General features: G+C 36.2%; 1 protein-coding gene across 6 annotated transcripts in view; it reads left to right on the top strand.

Moving 5' to 3' along the window:
* Window positions 1-10,121: 10,121 nt before the first annotated feature.
* Window positions 10,122-12,440, top strand: part of LOC107752446 (spartin-like) — a 14,632-nt gene continuing 12,313 nt past the window's right edge. For 5 of the 6 annotated variants that reach the window (XM_016568430.1, XM_016568423.1, XM_016568414.1 and 2 more), the window contains exons 1-2: window positions 10,122-10,281; window positions 11,560-12,347. In XM_016568430.1, the coding sequence (XP_016423916.1) occupies window positions 11,562-12,347 (786 nt within the window). In that variant the 5' untranslated portion in view covers window positions 10,122-10,281; window positions 11,560-11,561. The remainder of the gene's footprint in view (window positions 10,282-11,559; window positions 12,348-12,440) is intronic. The other variant, XM_016568440.1, reaches the window with a different exon arrangement.

Genomic DNA, 12,440 nt, shown 5'->3' with positions numbered 1-12,440 from the left:
TTTTCCGTCCGGAAAAAGGAACAGAAAATTGACAAAACAGATGTCTTTTCTGAAGCATTCCATAAGTTTCAGAATGATATGACTGTCTGTGAAAGTATGAAATTAGTTTGAAGCACAACAACCACAATGAGATCACTTTGCTTTGCTATTTTTAATACAATATGCAGTGACTGTTCATTAATAAATATAAGTAAATACATATTAAAGAATATTATTATAGCCAGTCCATGTCGAATTAATGAGTAGAGCATGTGCTCGTGTCACATGGGACTTGTTGTGTTTACAGGGAAACTGGTTCGAGTCTGGCCTGGGTCATGTACTGATTCCATTCCCCATCTCCCTCAAGTTTTCTGTCATTCTTCTTCTGAGAACAGTAAAAAAGACCATAAATACATTTAAGAAATATCACACGGACAAGAGTATGATGTGATAACAGCAGCTGTGCTGATCTCAGACCAACAGCACCGGTGCAAGTCTGATTATTCAACAGTTCAATAAACAGTTGCCATTTACTTGCCACTGCACATTAATAATAATAATAATAATAATTTTGATTACTAGTGTTAGTATTATTAGTAATATTAATGTTACAGTAAAATAAGCCATTGTGCATCTCCAAACATCACACGGCGGCCTTCCTGAGTGAATCGATGTTTTGAACAATCTGCTGAATGAATGATTTATCCGAATTAATCAGCTGTCTTCAACGAATCAAGTGAGTTAGATTCAATGAATCACTCATATACTTGTTTGTTCCTGAATAAAACTCTTTGAGTCACTTTGAATGAAACGGTTGAATGAATGATTCAATGACTCATAAAGTCATTTGTCGCCACCGTTTGGTGACACGATGTAAATTTCAGAAAGAGTCACTAATATCCATAACCGCTAATGCACCGGGCTGCATTTCTCAAAAGCATTGTGAGCCAATCAAATGTAAGCTGTCTCTGCTTCAAAGGGAACAACTCTGAAAGAAATAAAAGTTCCAAAATGAAAAACATTTTTGGTTCCCCAAAGAACCTTTTAGTGAACAGTTCTTCAAAGAACCATTTTGTATGTATGTGTGTGCACTGGTTTTGGTGGTTTATGGAGATAAATTTATAATGATATGGGTATAAAAAAAGGTATTACAATGTGAAGGTGGTTTATGAGGACACTGCCTATGTCCATGCAATTCAAAAAGCTTAAAAAACATACTAAATGGTGTTTTTTTTTCTGTGAAGGGTAGGTTTAGGTGTAAGGTTGGTGTATGGCGATAGAAAATACAGTCTGTACAGTATAAAAACCATTATGGCTATGGAGAGTCCCCATAAACCACCAATACCAATATGTGTGTGTGTATATGAATAACATTTTAAAATTCGAAAGTACCTTTTTCCACTATAAAGAACCTTATGTGGAATGGAAAGGTTCCATGGATGTTAAAGGGGTCATATTTTGTTTGGCCTTCCAAAAGAGGACACAACTAGACATCAGTGGTTGTATTTACAACACTGTTCCAAAACAGTTCAAACCATATATTCAGATGTGTGCAGCACATTTTACGGAGGACAAGGACTGTTTCCTGGGAGAGTAGCTTACAATGCCGGTGTTCTGACAAATAATGCTGACGCACAACCTGTAAGCACGTTTTCATATTTAAAGTATGGGTTTTATTGGTTTTGTCTCGCCGCACCGGGACACGGCATCACAGTATGGTAAGGGGCATAACATTTGTGTCACACGGTTGAGGTATTCGGCCAATCACAATGCACTGCTGTGGCACTCTGGCCAATCAGAGCACACCTCGCTTTTCAGACCGATGAGCTTTGTAAAAATCGACGCGTTTCAGAAAGGCGGGGCATAGAGGAGAAACAATAATGTACAGTATGTGGAAAATAATGTGTTTTTTTAACCTTAAACCGCATAAACACATTTCATTACACCAAATACACAAAATAATGTTCTTTTTTAGCAACGTCATATGACCCCTTTAAACGTTCTTCATAGAACCATCAATGTCAATAAAGAAGGTTTATTTTTGAGAGTGAATTATGGTCTCTACTTTGCATCTTGAGGCATTCTTGTATTTGTGCCTGAGAAGCACACTGTTATTTTAATTGCACGGCCTGTATGCCAGCTCCCTGTTATACTGTATGCTGATTTGTTAAAGAAAACGTTGGCACAGGTTTTAAAACAAGCTTACACTGGCCCAACAGCCTCTGTGGCAAAAGATTACATTACCTATTCAATATTTTCAGACAAGGAACAAATCCCAAGATTAAGAGTTTTGAAACGTAAGAACACATTAGAGTAAACTTACTACCTTGAGTTTACAAAATGCAAATGTTATCATCCTTTTTTATAGAATAGTTAAAAAGCTCATAATTTGAATTTGTCCAGTAAATTTACTGAATGCATTAATTAATTTGGAATTATAATAAATAAGAATTATATAATTATAATAATTACATATATTAATATATTTATAGATAATTTATCTATTTATAAATATTTGTGCCGTGGCTTTGGACGGCGATTGCAGGAAGGGTGGGACGTTCGCTTTCAGTGCTATCAGGCTAAAGTTAGCATTTTCCAAGATCTCCTATTGTACCTTTAACCTCACAGGAGAAATCATTCTTCACAACAACCCAAGTTATTGAAAAAAAAAAGAACTAAATGACCATGGCAGTGTTCTGAATCTGTGAGCATTTAAAGTAGTTCACCCGCAAATTAGCATTCTGTCATCTTTTACTTTCTTTCATGACTTTCCAAACTTGTATGACTTGATATTTCTTTCTTGAAACACAAAACGTTTTATTATTTTTATTATTATTATTACAGGACTGGGCCTGTCAAATTTCAAACTCCAACTCGAAAATGACAGGAAAATGACAACAAAAGTTCATACCACATATTCATTACATTTATATGTGCTATAATCCAAGTCTTCTGAAGCCAGTATGTGTGACAAACAGACTAAAAGGTATTTTTCAGATTTTCTCCTTTTATACTGCACAGAAAGATAAAAGTCGTAAAGGTTTGGAATGACATGAGGGAGAGTAAATGATAACAGATTTTTCATTTTTCCTTTAAGCTCTTCTGAAGTATTACAGTGAGCTTGCAGTCAGATGATCATGCAACTGAACAGATGATGGACAGATCATCAGCAGTCACTCAACTTTTGTTTTAAGTCTGAGATGAAGATAATGTAAAGAAACCACCTTTATATTTTCACAAGAGCTAGGATTGAACATTTGACCTCATCAGTGAATATTTGAAAAATGTCAAGTGAGTCACTGAGGCTACATTAAAACTTCCATATTTGTACAGTACATACAACCCGATCAAATTATTCAGCACAGGATTTGACTTTCTGTCTTTTTCTTAAAACAACAAACCGATGGAAGACAAAAAACCTTTCCAAAATGTGTTTGGTTAGCTGGCATAGCAATGAGTCAGCTTTCATTTAATAACCAAGCCAAATACACATATATGTGTGTGTGTGTGTGTGTGTGTGTGTGTGAGACTGTGAGGTATGTCTGGGTAGAATTAGTCAGGGCTTTGGTGGTGCTTTGGTAGCATCTGGTGGCCTGATGTGTGGTGTGATGGCAACAGTCTCTGTGGCTAATGGAGTCACTCCTAATTAACATAGAGCTTTAGCTTCAATCAAACTCAGCTTAAATACTGTGATCCCTTTTTCTGTGTCTACTACTGAAGTCATGATCTTTTGTCTCTGTTTCTACTACACAAGTCATGATCCAGCAGAATCCATGTAATGGCTCCAAAACAGATAAATTTCTTGGGCTTTCTCTGGAATCTGAATGCATACGGAACAGATAACCGCTGCCTCTAGAGAGGTATTATGTAAATTGAAAAGACAGGTCTGTGGAGGCAATATTCCATGTGCTACAGTTTAGGATGGCTATCCAGACAAAAACTTGTCTCACAACAGATCATTTATATCTGAACAGACCAAAAAGGAATAGAAACAGAATAGAGATGAAAATGGTTAAAGGGCTCTGCAGTTCTCAGGTAACGGCTGGTGTAGACATTTGGTTAGAACAGATTTCATTAAATTAACTTAAAAGAGTTAAATTAACTTAAAGAGACCCAAAAATGAAAATTCCATCATTAATGACCCTCATGTCATTCCAAACCCGTTCTGAAAACCTTCATTCATAGCTCGTAGCTTCATAACATTACGGTTGAACCACTGATGTCACATTTTAACGATGTCCTGTGCTTCTGGGCCTTGAACGTGGTAATTCCGTTGCTGTCTATGCAGGGTCAGAAAGCTTTCAGATTTCATCAAAAATATCTTTGTTTGTGTTCTGAAGATGAACGAAGGTCTTATGGGTTTAGAACTAGATGAGGGTGAGTAATTAATGACTGAATTTTCATTTTTTGGGTTAACTAACCCTTTAAAAGGTCACCTTCATTTAGTACATAAAACTTGCTCTTGCTATTTATCCTCTGACACATTTATAATAATAATAATTATTATATATTTTTTTAATTATTATTATGTTGGAGCTGTGGCCATGTGGTTAACACACATGTTCTGATGTGTGAATGTCGGACACTAATTTCTCTCTCTCTCTCTCTCTCTCTCTCTCTCTTTTTGTGCATGAACTAATAAAACTTTATTTTATTGGCTTTTTTTGTACCTGTCAAACCCAATGGCAATCAAAAAGACCAGTAAAATAAATCAAACGAACTCAAAAGGGAAAGTATCTTAATGTAAACACCCTCTCAGATTTCCAGTCAAAACATGCAGGGAGCCATAACACAACTACATGTGTCTTTAGTAAGAGGACTCTGAGAGAAATGGCAAAAAAAAAAGGGTTAGCTCCAATGATCAAGCATGCTGTTTTTTATAGCTCTAGGGTGCATCTAGGCTAAGCAACATAGTGTGCACTTGCAATCTATTCACAACTTCCAGTTGTTTAAAATACAAATTTTAGGCCAAACTCCATCCCTATAGCACATTTCATATAATTTGCAAATTAAGATGATTATCATTATTGGTAGAGTGACAGACAGGTTTAGAGGGCTATGTCTCAGATTGCACCATCAAATTAAACATCATTATCTCAACATATTACTGCTACTCATCTTCAGAAATCCTTGCCACGGCATGCTCCAGGTATGTAATGCAACCACTGAAGATGTTAGACAATGTTATTTTGCTATATTGTGTTTAAAAGTTTGATAAATACTCTCCCCTGTTAACTTTAAGTGAGTTTCACTCACTACTATTAAACATTTTGCATCCAGAAGTACATTTCATTAAAATAAATCTAAAAAATAGAACATCCAGTTCTTTTCTCGTCCCGAGAAACATAACGCTATGCAGACACAAATAGGCTATTCATTATCAGCACATATGTTATGTGATCTTGAGCCACATCACATCAGTTTGTACATGATAGGAAAAATGTATGATTCATAAATCATGACATTTGTGCATAATTTTCACAATTAATATAGCATTAAATACTACAATACGTTTTGAATAAATACAGACAATGTGTATGATAAATAGATTGTCTGCTTTCCAATAGCGCCCCCTAATGACAAATGAGAAATCATTCTGCAGACTGTTTCAAAAATTGCGATAAATAATGCTCGGTTAATTCATCAACTGTAGTTAGTTCGTTTTGGCATCCACCGTAAGAAGCTTAAATCCTTGAACAAATCTTATAAATTCTTCGGACTCTATTTTTATTCATCTTAAAGTAAAACGGGGCTGTGGAATTTAGATCTAAGCTCATACATTTTCCAGTCACTGATACCCTTTACCCTAAATTTCTACCTGCCATGGTTTTAATAAAGAAACATATTTCTGAAGACGTAGCTTGGCCTTGTTTTACCTTTCCGCTGAATGTCAGTGTCTTGTCAGTTTCTTGGATGAGGAAAAGAGACGACATATCCAACACGGCAATGAATCACTTCCTCAGAGATAGCTTTACAAGAATTAGGCAGTTCTCCCTTACACAACATTCCTAATGGGGCTCTGGGTCCTGCAGCAACACCACTATTGTATCTAAAGCTGCCTCTAGCTGAGAAACATCAACTATATATAAATATAAATGCAGTTAAAGTCTTTGAGAAAATCGTGTAAAGAGGTCACCTTGCTATAGGTAAAATCACTCCCTATCTGGGGCAAGAAGCCCTGTACTAGCTGTCAGATTTTTTTAATGATCATATTTAATATTTAATTTATTTAGACATTTTTAAAAATGTATTAATGTAAAATAATAATTTATATATCAGTCAAATATAGACTAATAATAATAATAATGACAACAACAACAACAACAGCAATTAGATAATAAAAGAAAAAATATGAACTAATCACAATGTTTCAAATAAATGTCTTAAATGTTGATGATCAGAATTATTTGGTTATGTTGCAGGGGGTGTCTTGCTTCATCTTCCCCTAATGCATTTCTAAACTTCTATAACTTGAAATAGTTTATTCTATATTTTATTTTATTGTATTTTATAATAATAATAATAACAACAACAACAACAACAACATTTACTTCCCTCCACACTAAACATGTATTTATTTATTTCAGGTTTATTTGACAGGGTCAATGCACATCAATAATACAAAAATGTACAATGTGCCAGAATTAGCCAAAAGGCTATTTTACATCTGCAGTCCCTGGACTCATGATACAATTGTCACCCTAAAAATATTAAAGAAATAAACTATACATGATACATTCATAATACATACATACTCCAATATACAAATAAAGATTACACTATACATAATACAGTTCTATCCAACTACTTACAACCAATACTTGGAGTTAATGGAGTTTCTTTAATATTTTATTTTATTTTATTTTAACCTGCCTCCTTCCGCATAAAAAAACAATTATTTAACTATTGGTTGGAGTTAATGCAGTGTTGGTGAGACCAGTGGCAGAATTTATGGTCAGTATATGGTCCATATGGTCTGCATTTGGTCCAGATCACATGCACACCACTGTGTGTAAATCTGTGTAAATATCCAATAAAACCTCAAGCAGCGTTTTATAAATAGGACTTCGGGGGTCAAACATGACGCATACGGACCTCCAGAGTCCACAGAGAGCTTGATGAAAAACACCACAACTCCCGTGACCTAGTGTTATCATCCAAACAACATAATGTGACGTGTTGGTGAACATACTGTATAATAGGTTCACAAATGTTGATCATTATAAACTTCATATTAATGCACAGCTTTAATAATATAATGTGAATTTAATGCACATCTTTCAAAGCGTGCTTGTTTATAGTCCCTAAACTTGGATCCTTCATGCTGCTGAACTTTAAGGGCACTGTTGTGACAGTATACAAAGAGTTATAGTGCAATAACTTTCTCTTTCCTCAGGGGGTTTATGTGAATTCCTGTTTTATGTATTATACCGTACATGCACTGAGATATAGTGCAGCCATATGCTTTGGTTTAGTTTGACAGTGCTGTGATGTCATGCTTACAGTGATGTCATATACTTTGAATCTATTTTATTGTATGTTTTTAGATCTCACCCTTCACATATCGATGTGTACTGTAATTAATTAGCACTTGTGTAAGTGTCACATGTGTGCAAACAAATATGATTTTCCAGCTTGTTCTCATGTAAGTTGTTTTGTCTGTGGGAAATACTCTATATTGTGCTGTTCAGCTGGTTGGCGGAAGGCGTTACTAATGTTAAACACAAGGCCTTTCAAATGTGAAGTAATGCATGAAGCAGATGTAGTGTTATGCACCTTAAGAGCTTCATGAGGCTGGCCAAATATCTGTCTGACTGTCTCAAAATCTCAAGTGCTCTATACTTTCCCTTCTTTTTATCTTTGGAAAAACACAGACAGAGCTTTTCTCACATTGAATTTTACATACCTCCTGCTCCAGGTGTTTTCCAGTGTACTGTACAACACATAACTAAACATGGACTGAACGGCCTCAAACACCCTTTGTCACAGCTTTTATTAAATATACAGCTTCAGCGCCCTCTGTTGATCAATGACTTACAGTATATTGTAATATTGTGGTTTATATCAGCGTGTGTTGGATATTTAATTGTGCAAGCTCATATTTAATTATTTTTACATGCATGGTGATCTTTACCGTTATCTAATGCTTACTTAATTAATCATTAAAATCACTAATTTAATAACAACAATTACAATTAAACGTTATCTTTAGTAAATAAAAAATATTCATTTTTGGACTGTAATGTTGTGATGCCTGATTGTTTTTTATTTACATTTATTTATTTCGAAAAAGTATAGACATACATCAGCTATAACATAAAAATAATTATTGGCTTTTCAGTCAAATTTTTAATTTTTGTGCACACCTAAATTCATCCTGAATTTAGGTGTTTCCTTAAAAAAAGAAAAAAAAAGAAAAAAAAAAGTATTTAAAAAGTCCTACGAAACCCAATTTCATCTTCTTCCTTGTAACAAGGTGCTTGAAATCAATCATGGACATGTATCAATAGTGTGTGAAGAATTATCTTCATACCTAAAACTGCCTGGTATTAATTGGTTCAATGAAACACAAAGGTTTGAGTGCCAAAGCAAATAATACTTTTCATAGCCTACACTGCTCTTAATTAGATGGGATGGGAAAACATTTCAAAAATAAATTGCCTACAAAGAAAACCAGCTTTTAGATAGGCCTATTGATTCAATTAACTATAAAGGAGAGAAAACATGCTCTGAAATTTATAGGCATTTCAAATGCTGCAGCAAATTCCTCACTGTATAAATTAAAACCTTCTTACAATAACTCCATGTGCCGACTACAAAATTTATGATTTATAAATATGAGAATTAAAACGTCACATGCTGATTTAGAGGTTGATTTATAAAGATACGCCTGGTTTACATTGAGATTAATCACTGGTTAGCTTCATCCTGTTAACGTTTACTCTGAACATGTTGCCTTATGCTCGTTTTAGACATTTTAACCTTAAAAAGGTCCCCTGAAATGCTTAGAAACACGCAGCTTCTATGTGTTGACATCATTTAAACTGAAACAGGAAGACAGGGCGGGACATATCAAGCAGCCCCGCCCCCTTTTAAAATAGCCAATAGCATTCGTTTATATCACAGCTTGGGCTAGCCTAGAGCCGTTCAAAGCCGTTGAGTTCCGTAAAGCTGCATTTGACAGGGTATGCCAGCCACAATCTCATCCATATTGCTATAAAATATAGCATTGTGTGTAGAATTCAAATAGCTCCGATACATTTTGTGGTCTGCGCCGACTCGCGCATGTGATCCGCTCCGTGCTATCGTGTCTCTGGACCGGAGCAGAGTGTGTGTGCGGTGCGATGGTTAGCGTGACACAGCGCGAAACCAGACTTCTTTTTTTCCTCAATCGAAAGCATATTTAAACTGTTTGAATCGTTCCCTGTCCCCTATAAAGTGCACTACGTGCCATTCACTGTACAGAAAATACTAATTCTGTGGACAAGTGACCGATTTCAGCCGCGGCTTCAGCGTCTATTTTATAGTGTAGGGGCGGCCGCTTCGGATTCTAGAGAGCATTTGATTGGACAAAGTTTGATGAGAAGCTGAAGTACGATGTGACGATGTTTTGGCGGAAGTGACGAACTGCAAGCTTTGAATGCTTATATCTTCTAAATGCGAATTTTGTCACTGTGTTGGGCACACTGCCTTATAAATAACCTTAAGACTAACATATTGATACTAACACCCAAAAAAACTTTAATTTTGATTTCATGGGGACTTTAAATGGCTAAAAATAGTGTTTTATCGTTCATCAGCTGGAAAAAATCGTTTTGAAAGTGATTCCAACGATATCGTTTCTCTTTGTCTTTATCGTTATAGTTGTGGTGTGGACTCTGCTATTCTTTAATACTGAGAACGATTTTTAGAACTATATCTTTATCGTTATCTTTATAGTTATCGTCCTTGGTGTGAACGGGCCTTAACATATTGATACTAACACCCAAAAAACTTTAATTTTGATTTCATGGGGACTTTAAATGTTAATGAAAAAAATGTCAACTAGGCTACATCTGTTCAGCAAATTCCTCTAACCAATCATAAACCTCAAAAAGCAACACGTGACTAAACGCGGAAGCGCATATGTAGTGGACGAGCTGCAATCTAGGCTTTAAAAAACGTCTTTATTGGATCACGTAATAGACACGCACGAGTCCAGCAGCAGCTCAGCTGTCAGAGAGCTGAAGCTGTTCAACAAGCCCGGAATAACGCGGAACACACATTAAACTCCATATTTCATTTCATTTATCACATCTCCTGGTGAGTTTCCAAATGGAAATGTTTTGTTAACTGCTTTGAATACAACAGATGAGAGGTGGAGGTTAATATGTGGGCTTTTTGAAAGGGTGTTAGCCAGTAACACTTTCATTATGTTGGATAGTTGTTTTAATACTTAATAAGATACTTGTGTTTCAAGATTCACTAGATAAACTACCATCTAGGCCTCTTTTTCAAGTCTGAATGTCACTTCGCAATGTTAAGCAGGTGTTTACTTTGTAAATCCTCATGCATGACACGCTCGTGGTCAGTATAAACTGGTCCAATGCTAATAGGCCAAAAAAAGTCATTTAGCTTAATTTCTCAGAATACGCATAATAATTGAAGTTCTTCTGTAGAAAAATACTACAGTATATTGGTACCATGGTACTGTAATGACGCCAGATGGTAATACAGTCAGTGGTACTCTGATATTATATGCTATGGTACTGAAATTCATGTTTCATTGTATTTACTTTTAAAAAGAGTACTTAATATGCTTTAAAAGAATATACTTAAGTGTTAAATTTAAATACAATGCAATCAGTTGAACTTAAGAGTTCTTTTTTGGCATAAGAAGGACTTGAGTACATTTTTGTATGTAATTTCATGAGTTCTTCCATTGTCTTTGAAATATGGTTAAAGTATGTTGAATATACTGACAATTTATGGTAAACTCAAATGTACTTTAATGCCATGAATGTTTAAACTTGTATGTCATGTATTCAAATATTTACGTAATTACGCATTTGAACGGATTCAGCTCTAGTTTAGTACATTTAAATATATTTATTTTAATGTATTATTGAACACACTAATTAAAATTTAAATTAAGTATGTGATTTAGTCAACACGTTCAAATAAGTGTATTTCTTTAAAGCATGACAAAAGAATATTAAAATGTACTTTTTTATTATCAGTTTTATTACATTATCTGCAAGTATAATTTAAAAATATACTTTGAAGATTTGAAATCCACTACAAGTGAATATTCATATTCAATACAATTAAGCACGCTTCTTTTTCACGAGGGTACACATGCACATGCAAGTTATTCCAACAACAAAAAGACTTGGTAATATTTTTGGTAATATTTAAACAAAATGTGATAACTTTTTATTTCACAAACAATCTTTCCATTTCCCCCCAAAAAACGAAATTGTAGAAGTAAAATTGACAGATCTTGTAATATAAGAAAGGCAAGGAAGTCATGTGACATAGAGGCAGTTATGTAGCATTAAAACACATGGAGTTGACAACATTCCTGACTTCTTCTTTCAGTTATGGAGCAAGTGAAGCAGGAGGCCTTTGATAACGCCAGGCTGCAGGTGATCAAAGATGGGTACGAGAAGGCATTCGCATGCATCAATAAAGCTCTCACAGAGGATGAGGCGGGCCACAGTGCAGAGGCGCTAAAACTGTACCGACAAGGGCGGCAGCACCTCCTCAGGGCTCTCAGTGTTCCCTCACAGGGTATGGAGTGTGTGGGTTCCTCCTGGGAATCAGCTAGACAGATGCAGCGCAAGATGCAGGAGACTCTCAACAACATCACCACTCGCTTAGCCATGCTGGAAACCAGCCCAGACCTCAACGAAGTCTCGGATAGCAGCGCAGCCCCTCAGAAACTCTACCCTGAAGTCCCGAAGGTCAAGCCGGAGAGGCTGACTCCACCACAGACGCTCGCTTCCAACGGCGGGGTTGCAGGGGCTTCGGGTGGGCCAGTTCCGGTCTCTCCCTCAGTGCAGCCCAATATGTTAAGCGACCAGCCTCCTGCATACACCCCTCGAGCCACTGACGGACACCTGACCATTTCCTACGGCACTGACTCGGGCGAACTCTCCCTGGTTGGCGATGAGTTCTACAGCAATACGTCTAATTCTGCACCTTCTCCTCCGTGTCTGGGGGAGGATGGAGAGGAACTCTTTTTCCTTCCTCAAGGGGTGCAGATCTTCTTCGTTACACCTGAGGGGCAAGTCAGTGCTCCCTCTTATCCAGGGTACCTGCGCATCGTAAAGTTCACCAGTGAGCAATCAGAAAGGATTCCAAACAGGCCACCTGCCTTCCTACAGGTGAGAAATCAAAAGCTGTGTTATTCAGTTATTCTTCATATGCCTGAAAGAGAGAATCTCACAAAGAAATGTCCAGCTTGTTCATATTCAACA

The sequence above is a fragment of the Sinocyclocheilus rhinocerous genome, unplaced genomic scaffold (assembly GCF_001515625.1).
Source record: "Sinocyclocheilus rhinocerous isolate Xijiao unplaced genomic scaffold, SAMN03320098_v1.1 scaffold1965, whole genome shotgun sequence".
In the NCBI taxonomy this organism is placed as follows: Eukaryota; Metazoa; Chordata; class Actinopteri; order Cypriniformes; family Cyprinidae; genus Sinocyclocheilus; species Sinocyclocheilus rhinocerous.
Note: the sequence above shows the minus strand (reverse complement) of the source record. Positions and strands in the feature narration are given on the sequence as shown.